At 44.1% G+C, this 18844-nt stretch overlaps 1 protein-coding gene across 1 annotated transcript in view; it reads left to right on the top strand.

The window, feature by feature from the left end:
• The first annotated feature begins 525 nt into the window (after nucleotides 1-525).
• ADIPOR1 (adiponectin receptor 1) overlaps nucleotides 526-18844 on the top strand; it is a 28195-nt gene continuing 9876 nt past the window's right edge. The window contains exons 1-2 of the mRNA XM_018556911.1: nucleotides 526-598; nucleotides 12995-13209. Coding sequence (XP_018412413.1) covers nucleotides 13072-13209 — 138 coding nt within the window. The 5' untranslated portion in view covers nucleotides 526-598; nucleotides 12995-13071. The remainder of the gene's footprint in view (nucleotides 599-12994; nucleotides 13210-18844) is intronic.

The raw sequence follows: 18844 nt of genomic DNA, 5'->3' as shown, positions 1-18844 counted from the left end.
ATTCTCCTACACGCATCTCACGTTTTTCCCAGCTGTGTTTAGTGGTGCCATTGAATGTTTGTTGAATGTTTTTGACCAGTTCAATGAACGCACATCAAAGCGTGCATTTATTTGCACGTATGCCATGCGTTCACAGAACACCTAGGTGTGAATGGGGTCTAATTGCAATGTATTAGGAGACCTAGGTGTCAATGGGCCTTTAAGGGGACGGAGTTCAAAACTGTTAACCTGCCTAAGGCCTTATTTGGAGTTTATTGGGATAAGGAAGACATATTTTTATATTCAGGGCTACATAAACATGGCCTCAGCCTAATGAGAGTCTATGAATGGCACTGAACAGCACCTTATGAACCGTGTTACTGTCACATGACTCGCTCACAGCGTCCATGTTCTGTCAGGGCTCATTACTTTGATCAGGGCGGAGTTAACTGGACTCCGCCCTCCCTCCTGTCACACAGACCATGTCAGAAGAGCGGAGGCCCCCAGCATTGTACAGTGAGGCGGGCGGGCGGACTCTAGTGCTGTACCGGAAGTGGCTGAATCATGTTGTCATTTCCTAGACAGTGGTTGTTCCGGAGACATTTGGTGGAAGCGTTAGGTAAACATGTCATTTCTACGGCTACTATTGATTAACCTCAATGTTCTGTATGCGGCTCGTCCTGACCAGGGACTCGATGCGAAGGCTGTGCTGAGGAGATGGGTGTGACAGACATTGCTGTAATTATATCATTTTTGTATGCTAGTCGATCGTAGCGCCTATGTGTGTGTGTCTGTGTTACCCGAGAGGTTTTGTGCCCATGAGCTCCTCTTCACGATCCGTGTATGGATGACACGTTTTTGCATTGATTTGACCTTGTTTTTGAATATCTTCATGTTGCTGCCTATTGCCGAGCATTGGTGTTTGTCTCAGGGTTGATGATGACGTTATAGGGCATCCATTGGAGACTTCCTTTTTATAGCAATGTTTATTGTAAACTCAGTAACGCAGGTACAACCTTAGCAGGGCATTGTACTAGAAAGGACAGAGATATTAGAGCTTGGATTTTGTGGAAAATATTACATAGAACATATTTCTGTTGTAAGTGCAATTTGATGGAATGTATTAGGGAGCCCTTTAAACTTAGAGTTAGTGGCCTCCCATACACCTTTCACCACCTGAAGCCGAGGGGGGTGTTGGCAGCACACGTTTGGGGTTGTTTGCACTGTCCAGCTCCTGCCCATTGGTTGCCAGCAGCAGGGTGGTACGCTGGCCAGAGCATCACAGGTTGCTAAGAACCCTTGACAGCCAGGGATGCTGTGGCCAGAAAGGGGGCGGATCACTCCGGGTTGGTTCACGCTTGACCGCCACAGTCAGGTGCTCGCACAGCTCGCCACTGGTTACTCAAAGAGTGCATAGCGGCACACTGACATTTTCCAAAAATATCTGCTTTTGGAATATGTCGGTGTGCCGCTATCCACTTTTTCTACAATTAGAGTAGTACTATCCATCCTGTTTATTCCACCTGAGACAAGGGCCGATTCGCACCAGATTCCTTGGGGCTGGCCTTCTTTTCCAGTGCAGTCCCAATGCACTAACAAGACAATAGCCTTGTTTTCAACCTTGCTGTGGTGTGCACTGAAAAAAAAAAAGTACTGCGACGCAGTAAAATCGCATCACACTATGGCTGTAAACCTGAACAAAATGTAATTTGTGACATTTCAATAAAGTTTTTTTTTAAAAAGGTGATGTGCTGGCATCAGTGCATCTGCACTGTTTTTTCTCACCGCACATCAGCCCCATGCATTTAGTGTGGCTTGCTGATGTGAGAAAACGGGGGAAGAGAGAGGTGAGCACTGACCGCCATGGGACTATGGATGAGGTGAGTATATCTGCGTCATTTGAGCCCCATAGACAAAATGAGTGCTTAAAGGAGAACTATGGGGTTAAGACTTTTCCCCATAGTTCTCCTTAGGGTAACGGGAGGACACAAACTAGCGTCCTCCCGTCACCCTAGGCTCAGTATACCGCAAGCTGTAGATCGCGGTATAGTCAGACGCCGCAGCTGAAGCGGATTCTGACAATTGTGCCGGGATCCGCCCAGCTGCGTGAGTGACAGCTGGCTCTGCCTATCTAAAGGCAGAGCCAGCTGTACCCGCCCCTCCCCCGTCCGTTCCGCCAGTCAGCGCTGGCGGAGGGGGGAATCCAGCCCCTCCCCTGTCACGGCAGAGAGCCGTGACAGGATCGAGAAGTGAGCGAACGCCGGTATGTGTTCGCTCACCTCCCGATCTACTGAGCCGACCTCTGACAGTCTCATTGTCACAGGTCGGCTAGAACTATGAGGTGAGTGAAAAGCACTCGCCTCATAGTTCTCCTTTAACCCTTGCAGTGCGGGGGTAGCCCCACTGCATGGTTAGGTTTTTTACATTTTAAAAAACTTCATGTCTGTTAAAAAACCTCAGTCTGTCCACATATCTGCACAATGACATCTATTCCAACCACTAGAAGCTGCCTGTAGTGTCCTATATTTAATCCTGCTCCAAACAAACAGCTAGAAAGGTAACAAATGTTTTTTTTTTTAAATGGAATATATATTTTTTAGAATATAAAAAGATAAACATAGATGCTGTGTAAATGGGAACAAATGACAGACATATAGTAGGGGGTTATTAAAATTTGACTGCAAATGTGGAAATGCAGTTTAAAGCTGTGTAAAGTATGCATAAAATACCTTCCCTTGTTCCCTCCCACTCCTCTCGATGCACACTAAATTAACAATGTATGTATGTGTGTGTGTGTATGTGTATATATTGTATATGTATATACAGGGCTTGAAAAATCCACTCGCGCTCTCGTATGTGACGAGAGGACGCCAGAGCCGGATGAGTAACTTTACCGGCCGGCCGTTGTAATTAAACAGCCCGCCGGGAGCTTCTTGGATGGCGGTTTACATTCAAGCGATCGCGTGTCTCTTGAGACGCCCGATGGCTTGTGTTAGCTGCGGTTTTACTCCCCCATGCCACCGCCACTCTCACTGCCGTTCCCGAAATCAGTTGTGCCCTGTGCGGCCGGGACCGGCACGGCTGCTCTGTGACAAGAGATCGGTACACAATCTCCCTCTGATCTCCTGTCCCCGAATGTAGGAAGTGAGGTATATTACATCCGCATTCAGCTATCATTCCCAGCTACAGATGCCGGTGAGAAGCTGGTGACGCAGATCTCTGCTTCATGAGCTTCTCTGGGGGTCCCTAGGTGACATTAGGGGTCTTGGAGACCCCTAATGTCTCCATAAAGAGGACATATCATGTAAATTGGCTATCACATAGTGGGCTTCTTAGCCCCCTATGTGATAGCAAAATAGTTAAGTGTAAAAATATTAAAGAAGCATAAAAAAAAAAATTTAAGTCACCCACCCCCCACATACACATGCAAACATGCGTCAGGTGCGCCTACATGTGAAAATGACAATTGCGCCTATTGTGCCGCACATGTTGTATATCACCGCGAACGTTGCAGTGAGAGCAATCATTTTAGGGTCATTAATCACTGATAATATTAAACTGATGAGCAATAAAAGCGTCGCCTATGGTCAATTTTTGGTGTGGTCGTTTTTTGCGATTTTGCATGCGTGCGCAATTTTAAGGCTTGACATGTTCTGTGTCTATTTACCCGACGTGAACCCCTATTTTATATTTTACCAAAAATATGGGTAAGAATAAATGTTTAAAATAGGTGATTTTTAAGTGACTTTGAATGTGGCATGGCTGTTGGTGCCAGATGGGCAGGTTTGAGTATTACAGCAACTGCTGATCTACTATGATTTTCATACACAAGAATCTCTCGGGTTTACAGAGAATGGTCTGAAAAAGAGAAAATATCCAGTGAGCGGCAGCTCTCTGGGCAAGAATACCTTGTTAATGCCAGAGGTCAGAGGAGAATGGCCAGATGGTTTCAAGCCGATGGAAAGGCAACAGTAACTCAAATAACCACTTGTTACATCCGAGGTCTGAACCTTGAAGCAGATGGGCTGCTGCCACAGAAGATCACACCGAGTGCCACTCCTGTCAGCTAAGAACAGGAATCTGAGGCTACAGTTTGCAAGAGCTCACCAAAATTGTAAAATAGAAGATTGGAAAAACGTTGCCTGGTCTGATGAGTGTCGATTTCTGCTGCGACATGCGATTGGACAGGTCGCAATTTGATGTAAACAACATGGAAGCACGGATCCATCCTGCCTTGTATCAACGGTCCAGGCTGGTGGAGCTTCCCATCATGGATATGCAGCCGACAAATCTGCAACAACTGTGTAATGCAATCATGTCAGTATGGACCAAACTCCCTAAGGAATGTTTCCATCACCTTGTTGAATCAATGCCACGAAGAATTAGAGCAGTTCTGAAGACAAAAGGGGCCCAACCAAGTACTAGCAAGGTGTACCTTTTATAAAGTGTGTGTATGATAAAAAAATTTTTATCTATATCTGGACCAGTGATGTCATTACTGGGTCCCTCTTTTGCCGGTCTTTGCTTTACAGAAACTTCCTGTTTGGTAGGAGACTCTTGAAGATTTTTCTATATTCATCATCTTACTCTGCTTTACAAGATCCCTTCCAAACCGTGGGCAGTGTCCTAGGCGTGTGTATAGAAATTTTTACCCGACATGGTAGGTGGACTTATAGGCAGGTCCATACATATCGCACATCAGAAGGTAGACACTCCTTTACCCCCAAATAATTGTACCAAGAATACTGTAAGAAATCCCCCAGTCCCATACATTTGCCTACAGCAGGGGTCAGCAACCTGCAGCTCCGGAGCCGCATGTGGCTCTTTCATCCCTCTGCTGTGGCTCACTGTCCAGGGGCGGAACTGCCGCCGGGGCCTGAGACTGTGGGGGGGCCCAGTGAGGTCTGGTCCTGGGCACCCCCCTGGTGGAATAAGTGGCAGTGCAGGCTCCCGGGGCCCCGCACTGCCGACGGGCTTCTCATCAAGGGGGCGGGTCCCTGTGACTCACCTCCTCTCCCGGCCACGTGCCTAGTAACAGGAGGTGGGAGAGAAGTGTGTGGTGTGTGTCACATGCCCTGCCCCCATCTGGCTGGGATGCTGGCTGTGAGGCTTGGCAGGTGAGTCCTAATGAGGGGAGCGGGGGGGGAATGGTACAGGAATAACTGCACACTGTGTGCTGTTATTTCATTTAATTAGGAAAGTGGATTATAATGGGGAACCGCTGTTCTAACAAAGTTTGTGACTAGGTTGGAATGTGTGACCGGTGACATGGTCAAGGCCTGGGTCAGCATACGATTTGCGATGCTGATCTGCCCTGAAACAGCTGGGAAAGCGTTGGAATGCTTGACCTATTGTTGGTCCCACAATCCACTGCCAAAAAACTGGGTGGGATTACATTGAAATGTGTGACTACGTTACACATTGTAACATTGTCACAAACTTAGAAAACTGCCATCAGGAGGGGTACGGCCAGTACCCATGTGCGGGGTCTGGGCAGCCTGGGGGGCCTCTTATATGAGTATCAGCTGTACCAGGGGCGGCATGGCAGAGGTGACGGGAGGGGGTGGAGGAGGCCAGGCCACAGCAGCAGGTAAGAGGAGTTAGGAGGAGGTACAGGAAAAGGGACCCCGGCGACCAGCCCACGTGAGGCCCTGCAGAGCCCACCATAGAGAGTCTTAGGCTGTGCAGGATCTATGGTGTGCTCTGCGGGGTCTCGGGTAAGCCCAGAGTCCAGTGCGTTACTAAGCCCACATATACCTATATACATGCTATACATAGCATAAAGGTAAAAAACGATATATGCCGTGTTATCTTCATTTTAGATGTCAAAAGGGTTTTGTGGCTCCCTGTGTTTTCTTTTCTGTGGGAAACGGGTACAAATGGCTCTTTGAGTGTTTAAGGTTGCTGTCCCCTGGCCTACAGCTTTCATATCCCTATATCTCTCACTCAAATACTTTGCTACATTCCACCCACTTCACCACTACATATGGCGCTCATCCCATTCGAATCCCCTCTCAGGTTTTCCCCCACGCACCATCTGCTTTCTTGTGAACTCGTGCAGCACCCATTCAAAGTCCCTGTCATCCTTTCCATTATCAAACCATTGACAGACCGTTCACACATCTGCTTTGCGCTACTCTCTTTGTCCAGCATCGCCCTACCCACACACAGACCTCCACATTACCCTTAGCTTCCTCTGTTAGCGCTGCCAGCCCTTTTGCCTGTCCGTCTCCTCTGTAGAGACCGCTCTATAGATCTTTAAGCCACGACCTATGCACCCCGCACCACCCTAAAATCCTCTCATTCACTTTTTCCTCCTTCACAAGGGAATTAACACATCTTCTCCACAATGTTCTCTCTTCCCAGTCCCCCTGCATACCCCTCTGCCACTATATCTCACCCCACCCTTGGTCATGGTTGCCCTTTCACCATTAGCCATATCATTCATCACTGCCCTTTTCATAAATCATCATATTTGCATTTCATGCCAGTCTTGGCTTCCTCCCACCGTTGCTATTCCCTGCATAAGCTGCTCCTTTCTGTTGATCGTCAAATACAGAGCAGCCTCACAATACTTTCTTTCCTTAGGCTGTTCTCACTGCACACCCTACTGCTATTACATTTCACGCCACCCCTAGTCATGACTTCCCCTGTCAGCCCCATTCGGTAGCACTGTTCTGTCAGCCAGTGATGGTGAAGAAAACTAATAGATTCATGAGGTTGGCCAATGACAGGAGGGATAAGGAGGAGAGAAGATTATGACACAATAAGCCGTTGGGGCTAGAAATGAAGTGAGCTCCACAGATCTGCTGCAGATTATAGAGGTTGTATTAAAGAGATGACAGCAGGCAGTCAAATGAGAGTAATAGCTTTCAACACAGCAGAGGCATTGCTACATGATTGAAAAAGGCAAGGCTGGAGTTTAGCTTTATATGCACAGCCTATAGGAAAGAATGAAAAGGGAAGGACATGATTAAAACCTTCAGGTATGTTAAGAGTGTGAATAAGGTTCAGAAGGGCATCATTGTCACTATGATGCTAAGATCAAGAACATGGGCGAGTGACCTTAAACTAAACATTCAGGAGTAATGTTAAAATGTATTTTTTACTGCAAGAGTAGTGCATGCTTAGATCAGACTTCCAGCAGAGGTAGTGAGTCAAGCAACAGTAAGTGCTGTTGCTTGGGATAAACAGACGAGGTCTTGCCACAGACAAAAAAATAGACAAAAATAGTCATTTCCTGCCTCCATTCTTTTATGGTATCATAAAGTTTTATACTAATGACATTTAATGGGTTTTATTACGTATCACCACTAGCCGCTCATTACATGTGTATTAGAAACATAATCTCTGTATGTTTGCAGGAAAACTATATCCCTCTTTGCTGGAAAACAATTGACTGCTTATAAGGTCCCAATGCCTTTTAACTTTCTTATGTGGAATAATTGACAAAAAAATCGGGTGCCGAGTGATGCCTCACATGTCAGTGGTTGGTGGTAACACAGACACAGCTCATCGCTTGTAGTTTGTATGTAATATTAGAGCGGGATGGGCCCAGACAGCAAATTATTGGGAGTATCTGCTTTAGGAGATCGGCTAATATGCATAGACAACCCTTCCTTCTTTGGAAAAAGGCTATTTTTAGGGATGGAAACAGCTCTGTCATTAGAAATGTAATCCAGCCTTCAGCAAACGTTTGGGCTATTTCTCACTGAAACATGTGCCACAATAAAAAGTTGGCACTCAAGACCTTTCCCCAACACGGGAGTCCCGTAGAGAAACCTTCGTTCCTCTAGTTAGCAAAAGGTTGCAAAATGCATAACAACGACCCCAATGTAATGCTGTAATATTCCAGAATTATGCACACAAATACAAGATACTTAGGGGGTTATTATTATATAGCGCCAACAGTTTGTGCAGCGCTTTACAATATAAGGAGGACATTACAATCACAATACAATTCAAGACAAGATGGTAAGGAGGGCCCTGCCCCTGAGGGCTTACAATCTAAAAGGGAGGGTCTAGTGGTACATGAGGAGGTAGCTGTATGGGGATGAATTGTTTGAGTTGCCGATGGCATCAGAGTGAATAACCCAGCCGAAGTGAAGTGAGCCAAATGACGCTCGGCTATTCACTCTGGCTCAGTACGACTGATTTCAGCCATACATCTGCTGCCTTCTGTTAAAGCATGTTCGGCTGAGTGGAAGTCCCTTACTCAGCCAATCCAACATCTGTAGGAACATCTGAGCCGAAACTCCGGCAGCTCACTCGCTGCCGTTCGCCCATATTCTCATAGGGGTCATATGTCAGTGAGTGAATAGCCGAATGCCGCCGTGCGGCAATCGGCTTGGTTATTATGCTCGGTACCTCCGAGGTACCGCGCAGAATAGAAAGAGTGAAAGAAATGAAGGGGAAAGAAAAAAAAAGGGTTGAAAAATAATTTTAAAAATGTAAATGAGGAAAATTTAATAAAAAGTTAAAATGGTTTCAAGAAAAGAAGAAAAAAAAAGAAATCTGAAAATAATTTTAAAAACCGCCGGCAAAGATGCCAGCAAAACAAACACAATTGGGCGGAGCTAGCGGGGACAGCTAACTCTGCCCAACTGTTTCCTATTGGCTGGCACCTGCCAGAGTCTTCTAGCAGGTCCTGGCCAATAATTAACAACTAGGCGGAGCCTGTTGTGACGTCACAGCCGGCTCCGCCCAGTTGTTATTGTTTAATGACAGATCAGCGTTCCCAGGTCATTTAGGGGTGCTGATCTGTCATTACTACTGGGCGGAGCGAGCCGTGACATCACAACCGGCTCTGCCCAGTTGTGATTCATTGGGGCCCCCTTGCTATATTTACCTTTTTTCCCCTCTGCCCCTTCTTGCTAAGAAGCGCGTCTCATTGGTCAGCGAGGTCAGGTGACCCCTCTGACCAATGAGTGCTCGCCGGGGTACGAATAGTACACTGGCACCAGCGGAGGGGAAGAAGCGTTCGCCCAAAGGTAAGCATAGCAGCGGGGGAGAGAGGGGGCCATATTAGAGGGGGTAATTACATTTTCCCAAATTCTCCTGGGAAAGTGGAATTACCCTTTAAAGCTATGCTTCTCATAACAATCACCCTATCATACCATTTAATTAAAAAATTGTCATATTTACCCATATAAATTATACATGACACACAGGGAATTATTATGGCACATATTGAAAAAAAACACCCCCTCTAAGCAATCGGTGCACTTTTTTGTTTGGAAAATACACTTATCTAGATGGATATTGTTAATAAAATCACCAATAGCCAGAACAAATTTATATTGCTTGGATGCATCACAAGGGTATGGTGGCAGAATATATACACAATTACACATTGAACATGCAGTAATGTGCCATAAACAAATATAAATCTTTTATTTGGATTTGCTTCCTTCTAAGTAAAGGATAACTGTACTTGCTGATGTAGTGATATAGTTGAACTTGATAGAAATGTATCTTTTTTTCAACCTGACTAACTATGTAACTATGACACTTCTTGAATATGTTGAGTAACAAGAGTGAATTGCCTGGAGGAGATCTTGAGTCACAAGTCGTGATTTTCCAGGTCCTACCAAACGGACAGTACCATTTAGATATCAGTGTGTGTCTGTGTATTTTTAATAATCTGTATACAGTATATGATACTGGCAGTTAGCTCTGATGCTAGAGAGAGGATTTGATCAGTTTAGCTTCTCGCATTTGTTGGTGATGCATTTTTCTGCAAACATCACAAGCTTTTCCCTGCAGTCCTCCGCTGTAGCTCATCCAAAGGCTGGTACTTGCTAGCATGGGGGCACATAACCCCTGATTCCCACTAGGAGCTCTAGGTGACATACAAGCCAATAGCCAGACATAGACTCTGTCACAAAGGATGAGGAAGTATGTAAAGTCCTGAGCAATTCGAAACTTGCACAGGAATTTTTGGGTGCTGTTGTGGTGGATTGGGACGGGGTTGAGGTTTTAAGTCCTTCTGCTGTATACTGCAGTTCTAGTCCAGGCGAAGTTCAAGTTCACTTTGAATCACTTTGAAGGTCCAGTCTAAAGGTTCCTCCTTCAGGGGACTGGCCATTAATGCAAAAATCTGTGCAGTTTTTTTTTCTCTTCCCGTGTCAGTTGAAATGAATATGCTGGTCATATACTGTATATAGGAGGTAACATTCAATAACTAAAATCATCTTCTTTCCTTAATTTATTCTTTTATTTGAATGAGTTATTTTAAAATAATGAATATATAGAAACGTGCTATTTAACCAAATATTTGTCGTTTTTACATTTCTTTTCAGTGCACAAATGTTTTTTTAAAATCTATTTTTAGCAAGAATAAAAGGTGGAGCATGAAAGAATGTTAGAAAAATGTTGTTGACATACGAGTTACACATAAACTTATGTAGCCAGTTTTACTGTGTGACCTGAATAAAATGTAAATAATAATAAACACATCAGTTCCAGCTGCATGGTATATAGGTATAAAGTTCTGACGTCTTGTATGTGATCTTGAAAAAGTTGCACCTACCTGAACTATTTAAAGCTGCACTTCAGGCAAATGGCTAAATGGAGGTAAATGAACTATAGTATGGGCCAGAAGATTTGTAATTGCCTAGCCACTTTTGTGATTCATAAACCTCTGCCAGGAGGGGGACACCACTTTCTTCTTTTAGCTGGCCATACACCTATAGGTTATTATCTGCAGATTTTCTATGGTCAGATGGGAAACGTGCAACAGATTCCTCAAGCTAAGCTAAACTGTGTGGATGGAGGAATCTACCACTGGGCCAAGCTTCAGTATCTTGCTAGTCGGCCCCGCTGGATCTCAAAATACCTGAACAATCTGATTTGGATGCTGGCATTGTTCAGGTATTTTGAGAGCCAGCGGGGCTGACTAGGAAGATACCGAAGCTTGGCCCAGTGGGAGGTTCCTCCAGCCACACAGTTTAGCGTAGATGGCAGAATCGGTTGCACGTTTTCCATCTGACCATAGAAAATCTGCAGATAATCTATAGGTGTATGGCCAGCTTTAGAGTTAAGGGATGCAGTGGTGTCTCCTTCCTGCCCTCAGCCTGCTGAACAATGAAGAGTAACAACATACCGATAAGTCAGCGTTTCTCAACCTTTTTTCCCTTGAAAAGAATGCAAAGTCTTGAGGCACCCCAGTCTAAAATTACCTGTAGCCCCTCCAAAGCCTATACCAGACCCTTAACCCGGGTAGGACTCTGATATTGACTATAAGGGGGGGTGCCCAATGCAAAAAGAAAGGGGGGTGCCCCTTCACATTAGAATCACTTCTTTCACCTCACCCCTTTACTTTAGAAACCACCTTCATATCAGGAGCCCGACTTTCACATCAGAAGCCCCTCTTCAACATCTCCTCTTCTCCCTGCTAATAATCTCATGTGCCCGCCCCATCATCCTGCATGGCCACTCGAGAAGCTTCAGATCTTCACACAGGAGCTAGCGACCACATGAGCTTCTTTTTGGCAGATGAAGCCAGGGGCTTGGCCCCATAGACTTTAATGGAAATGTGCATTTGCTGCATTTTTGTGCACGTTTGCTAATTTACATCAATGTGTCACAATCTGTTTGCAAAATCGCGCGACTTAATGTATGTGTTCACTCACTTCCCGATCTACTGAGCCGACCTTTGACTGTTTCATTGTCACAGGTCGGCTCAGATTATGAGGATGGGTGAAAATCACTCGCCTCATAATTCTCCTTTTAACTTTGCAGCATGTGTGTTTTGGTAATTTACTAACTTTTATTGGAGTCATCTGAGCTGGATAGGAGTCGAGTGTAATTTTAGGATTAGGTCAAAGATCAGGAAGAGGCTAGAATTTTTTTTAAGGTGAACTTTGCAGCCAGTTGACTTTATTGTAGTGGCGTAAATAACTGGTCTTCTATCACAGAGTAGATAAAATAATGTTGCATCCAGGAGTCACTCTGTCACATATTAAAGTCTGTAAGGTAATTAACTGCCCTTCATCAGACTTCGCTCAATAGGAATGACTCAAAGTTAAAGCTGAAAGTAGATAATTGACACTAGTTAGTTAAGCCGCTTATAGTTTTACCTGCTGAAGAATTCTGTACAGCCTCCTGTGATCCAGGCACCCCTGTCAGACAGCACAACCTCATCAACTTCATCACCTTTAAGGCTAATTTTACCTCGGTTCTGTTGTGACACGTTTTTCAATGGATGCCAACGAAAGGGCACCGAAAAATGAATGGGTGTGAATGTAGGTAGTTCACACTGCTCTGTTCTGTAACATTACGTTGTGCTGGAAAAAAGTAGAACATGCACTACTTTTTGTCAACGCAACGGATCCAGTGTGAACTAGCCCCATTCACATCCATTCCTTTTTCGGTGCCCTTCCATTAGCATCCATTAGATTGCAACACAACGGATCGGAAGCTACAATTGCAAGTCAACTGACCCTCCTTTGACTTGTGATTTTCTTCCGACTTTGATTTGAATGGGCCCTTACTGGTCACGATACATCCCTGACTTGAAGTTCCTGGAGCACACTGGTGAAGCCATCTCTTTGCTGCTCATGCAGCCCTTTGCTCATGACAAAATGTTCCCTATTGGCACGTGCGCATGCAGCAGAACCTAAATGTCTTCCATTACACAACCTTCCTCTACCAATCAGAGTGCTGCTGGGTAAGGCATTAGAGGAGGTTGACCTATACACATTCAGGTAACCTAGTAGGGAAGGTTGTTATTGTGTGTCTCTCTATTTGTATGGCTCTAACACTGCCCATATTTGTGTATATGAAGTGAAATAAGAAACTCATTAAAAAGTTTCTTGACTCTACACTAATTGCAATTAAAATACATTTCATTTCATTTTTTTCTAAATGCATAACGGCATTGATTGGTGTTCTTATTATATCTGCTTGAAGTGCTGAACAATTTTTCATGTGTATCAACTGCCTGGCCAATGGTAGTCATCGGTCTCTATCTATGGCTATAAGCAACACCTCTCATTTTTTTTTGTATTCTTAGGTTAAAAATCCATACATAGAGAGAAGATTAAGTGCATACCAGCAAAGATCTCCCCCACCCCTTCGTAAACGGGCCTCATGGCCACTTGCAAAGCTTTAACACAAGAAGGTGGCTTGTCTAGCAGTCCCAGAGGAGATGCTGACGATTTGGAGCTGACAGAGCTGGGACCACTCCTTGAAACAGGAAGAGAAAGAATTGGGCAGACTCCAGGCTGCGTGAGTAAACTTACTTCTGACAACAAAGTATGAAAGTAACAATTAGAATTGTTTAGCACACATAGGTGTTGTACGTCTGAAACAGTCTGCACAGACTGGCACTGCTAATTTGATGCAGATAGGTGGACAGTGGAAAATATTCTTATTGACACAATCCAGTATTCATAAATTGACACAATCCAGTATAAGTAAATATCGCATCCAAATAAATTATCATTATTATTATATATCTTTGCAATCCTGCATCAAAAGAGTATCAAACTACCACAGATCAGCTTTCAGCAATTTAGTTTGGCCAAAGACAGTGGTCTCCCTAAAAACAGCATGCAGGAGATCACCTGCTCGTCCACAAAAGCACCAGGCCCCAGTGCACTCCATCTTGGAAACATTTTGCACATGTGGCAAGATACTTTCCCCTTTTTAATGAGCGTGAAGGATTGGCCAGTCACTTAGAGATTCTATGATCACTTCTTGGAGTACACAGGAGATCTCTTGGTTGCTTACGGGCCCTTGTGGTGAAATACTTCCTTCCTTTTTTATTTGCCCCATTACACAGAGGTTTTTCCAACAACTTGCAAATTTATTTTGTGCAGTTATCGGTGCTTATGTTGGTTGAAAGTGCTTGTTATGCCCTTTTTAAGGGTGGCTTTATCAGACCATTCAAGACCACCCTCAGACTGTTGAAATGTAATATGTAAATTAGGGCGGAAATCAACTAATCGATTAGCTGTTTGAATCCCCTAGCGCTCTCCTTCACGCTGGGAGGAGGGCACAGCAAGCAGTGGGCTGGTGTAATAGAGGATAGAGGGGGTATAACCAGAGATCAGACACAATTAAGATTAACCCCTATTTGGGTGTTAATCTAATGTTTGTGCGGTATTCGACAACCCTCTACTGTCATATAACACTAGAGGAAAAATGGGGGAGATGATCTAAAGGAGATCAACTCAAGACCAGTAGGAATTTAGGTCGGAGTACCTTTAGAACAAAAATATTGTTTATTCAAATATAATTAAAATACGGATCATCAAGAAAGATCAGCAACCACCACCTGAAACCCCATTAAAATTAATTAGACTAACAGACAAAACACTTGTAACAAACATGCATGGACGGACTAGCAGTTGATAGTGAATGAAGTTGAACCGGTATAGCTCTTAGTAATCTGTATCGAGCGAATAGCGCTGGGGGGATACCACTAACGTGGGTGGAAGAAAGTCCCAAAGTTAAGGGTGAATACTGAAGTTTGTGAGTTCCTCCTGGGGATATCGCTTTTCTGTGTGTTTCCAAAGTCAAACAAAGTGACTGATAAGTGACAATTGCTGTTTAGGCCGCGGCTACAATGTGCTACATATAAATAGAATGTGGTTATCCACGTTTATTATTTTGCTTCTCAGTATTGAAATAAAGTCCCGCAGAGTCAAACATGAGATATCTTCTGAGGCATAGCCAATCATTAGTATTCCGTTTTTTTATGCTTTTTATGCTATTTTGCAGGACAAAACTTGAGATGAGATGTGGATCCTGTAACTCAAAATTATCAGGCTCCTGAAACAAACCTCTTTGCCAACAACGCATTGATAAATTAATGGCCAAAGAGTCAGCAGGTTTCTTTAAAGGTCTTATCAACTTGATGGGGTAGGAAATGCCTGCAGCCTTTCAGACCTTTAGGGTTCTGCTATAGGACTTTGCTAGCCAGTTACCATCTACCTTTACAGATTTCTCCTACAACGCCTCCTTTGTGTCGTCCTCTGTTTGAGAAGGAAGTTCTGTCACTGAGTCCAGTGAGGACTTAGACTCCTCAGAGGTCTAGGAGGCATCAGCAGAGGAGAAATCAGAGGATAGGACTCAGTAGTATCTACTACACACTGATGAAACAGAAGAGCTCCTTAAGGCCGTTCATGCCACACATGATAACAAGTGCAGAGGGCTACAGGGGCGAAAGACTGATCATTTCCTTTTCATGAAGCGTTCAGAGACTTGTTTAAGGCTATGTGAAGAGAACCTGAGAATCCTTTTATTTTCCCTCTTGATCTTCTTTATATGATATGAAACTAGTATTGTCCCGATACCAGGCATTTTCACGAGTACTTGTACTCGTGAAAATGCCCTGATTCTTAAGGCCGATACCGGCCCTTTTAAATTTTTAAACCACAGTGGCTGCTGAGTTCTGTGCTTGGGGACCTCGACAGCCTGCTGCGGACCCGGCAGTAGCTACCCTTGGCAGTGCCTGTCCGGTTCTATATCTCCTGCTCCTTCTTCCCGGCGCAGGCACAGCCATGGACAGCCCCACACAGCACAGTACAGCCCCGGAGATGGCACCCACCCGATCAACTCTCCACGGCATAGCCAGAGCCCTGCAGAGATCCACATGCCCCCCGGCTGAGATCGCAGCCTGGTGAGATGTATTGTGCTCTGCGGACACCTGTATTGTGCTCTGCGGACACCTGTATTTAACTCTGGTGAGAAACTGCCCTAAAATCATCAGACTGTGTTTTAGAAAAAATGTCACGTGTTCTTTTAAGAAAAAAATATCGGTAATTGGTATTAGCAAGTACCTAAGAGACAGTACTTGGTCTTGAAGAAGTGGTATCGAGACATCCGTACTTGAAACTGTGGGAATAGTGCCCTGAGTTGGATGCCTTCTTATCCCAGATCTCAACTCAGACTCAACGTAGACATGGGAGTACTTAAAGAAGTGTACTAGTAAGCAGATATCATACTCAGAAAAGCTTGGGAGTTGAGCCACCAATCTAAATATTGCACTGGTAACCATTTGCTTAGCCCTTTACATTAGACCTTTGGTTGGAACAACTTGGATCCCACCCAGAGGCCGGATCGCAGAGAAAACAAATCTTACAGTCCCTTCCAGCCATGGGGTTTCTTGAGCACACACTTGGTTTGGAGACCCTATGTCCAAGTCAAGCCTTTGTGGCATTCCATTCACTGGTGATCTTTTATTCTTTACTGAAGACCATTCTAGACAGATCTGATTATAAGAAGAATGGATTTATTTTTTTTAAAAAGAAGCTTTTCTCTTCTATTCAAGGACACAGTGAAGATCACACAAGAATATGGGCTATACTGCCAACTGCAGGAGTAGGATGCTAGGTACAACAAACCAAGCTCAGCCTAGGGGTGGCCTCTGCTGGTGGCCAAACCCCCCATATGCTAGAGGGAGCTCAGTTTTTTGGCTAGTGTCAAGGAGCGTGGACCTAGTTCCCTTAAGGGGGAACTTAATACTCTGTTTTTTTCTTTTCTTTTTTTCATTCATTGATCGGTAATCAACAGCTGAGTTGGGTGACAGGCTGGATAACATAGATCCTTGTAGTCTCCCCAGCTCACCCATTTAGCGCATGCTGCCTTAGATGCAGTGTTGGCTACGATAGACCTCCTGGAATCTGGGGCAAGCTGTGAAATATCTCATGGGGGACACACCGCTTGGCTATTGGGCTGGTTTGTCACAGTGCTCCCCCCTAAGGCATACAGTGCCCCCACCTTGGTGGAAGGCGATCTGCAGAGGGAAAAGGTACTCTTGGTGTCCTATGTCTGGATTGGTGAGTATGACCACAGAACAACAGTAATACTCCCTGGATGCTTCTTTGCACACATGACCTGGTGCATCAGAGCCTTGTTTTTCACCTAAATGGTCAGACTTTTAAACTAGCCGCCTTGTGCCTGAACAGCAGCTATTTAAACAAAAAGGGTTTAGTGATTTCTACTCTGTCAAGTTGCAAAGGGGTCACTAATGCTATTTATAAGAGAGTGCAGAAGACTTTGTCTTTGGCTTGCAATGGACAACAGTAGCTTGAACTCTCGGATAGCTTCTGTGCTAGAATTCCTGCAAGAGGAACAGACCAAAATCTTTCGGTAGCACACTAAAGTACGTTGCAGCATTTTCAACTTTCATGGACACACATCTAGTAGGGAACCCTCTAATGCATAGATTTTTAAAGCTAAACTGCAGGTGTAAATGTAGCAGTGACCTTGTCACTGTACTGCACATAGTCTGTGAAGAGAGCAGAGATGTGGGAGGGACCCAATACAGCCTGTCTGGAGAAAACTTTGAGGGAAGGATGCTGTTAAAAGACCAGTCAATATGCACAAAGAGATAGAGCAGCATTGACCGGTCTTTTCTTACAGGAGGCTTCAGCACAAAAGCACAGTTTTACACTGAATTACTGCACGGCTCCGAAAGAAATACACAAAACACACCACGATTCAAGTGAGAATACACAAGCTTCTTCAGACTTTTCCTCAATGGGATCTCACTGTGGTACTAAAAAAAACACTTATTAAAGACCCTTTTAAGCCAATGTTGCAGTGTTCGGCAAAACTAATTACATTGAAAACAGTTCTGTTAGTGGCCTTGCAATAGTAAGAAGAGTGAGCGAAAAACAAGCTTTATTGATAGCGAATCTGTGTTTCTTTCTTTTTGGAGTATTTCTAACATAACAACCCAGTTCCGTTAGAAACCAAGACATTATTATGTGACAAACCATAAAATGACAAAGAGGCTGCCTAGATGTGTGCAAAGCAATTCTAGCAACCTTGAAATCTCCAAACCATGGAGAAAATCTACCAATTTGTTCATACTTTATGCTGGCACCTGGAAAAGGAACCAGAGCTTCAAAGAGTACAACTGCTAGATGGATGCGGTCTGGAATCATACCCAGTTCTAAATATGACACCACCCAAAGAAGTTAAAGTGGACCTTTACCCATATCTTTAAAATAACAACAAACACACCTTTTAGAAATGTTTAGTAATGACAACCTACAAACACATACTTCTAGATAATTGCTGTCTTTGTATTCTTTACATACCTTATTTCTCTTTTCTTCCCCAGTCTTCTCAGTGTCCATTTTTACTATGGGCAGATTACTAGATCTCTTTACTTCCTGGAACTCTGGCACATGTGATTAGGACATGTGACCATGCACATCATTTCAGGGGAGGAAACTGCCTTTCCCTGAGATCTCATGAGATTACAGATGAGATTTCCCATCAATGCTCTGCTGATGTAACCTTCCCAGGATGCACCACTTCACTTGGGCACAATTACATCATTTGTGCTTGAGGACCAGGAAGTGGATGAATTCTTTTTGTAAGTAAAAAAAACATGTTTGTTTAACTAATGAATGTTATATGATTTTTATATCAGCATGCAGAGCTAATTCCCAGTCCACAATGGCTTTGACAGCTTCTTGAGCAGAAAAACAGGAGCCACTCCAGAGCAGATATCCAGAATAGCTTTCTGGTTAGGCTTCCTCACCTTTGACAGTGACAAGTTTGATCTGCTCTCTAATCACGACCAGTACTTCGGCAGAAAAAGTACTGCAAACTGTGGTCCCCTTCCCAATAGATTTCTCATTTATCCTCTCAAAATGTTACAAGTTTTAATGTCCTGGAAGATGATTGGGGAGAACAATTAGTTACCTGGCAACCTAATTTCCAAGAACCTTTCATGACTGCAGTGAATTCCCAACCATTCATGTTAACACCTCAAGTTTTGTAGTACTACAGCTTGTTTTATTTGCCTTTCCGTTCTTAATGTATAACTGAGGCAGACAAACTGGATGCACTTTTTTTAACGTGAGTCTTGAGCTTTTCTTTTTGAGGTGGGCGGAACCAC

Source organism: Nanorana parkeri, unplaced genomic scaffold (genome assembly GCF_000935625.1).
Source record: "Nanorana parkeri isolate BGI_ZX_2015 unplaced genomic scaffold, ASM93562v1 scaffold257, whole genome shotgun sequence".
Taxonomy (NCBI): domain Eukaryota; kingdom Metazoa; phylum Chordata; class Amphibia; order Anura; family Dicroglossidae; genus Nanorana; species Nanorana parkeri.
The sequence above is the reverse complement of the archived record's forward strand: the minus strand, read 5'-3'. Positions and strand labels throughout refer to the sequence as shown.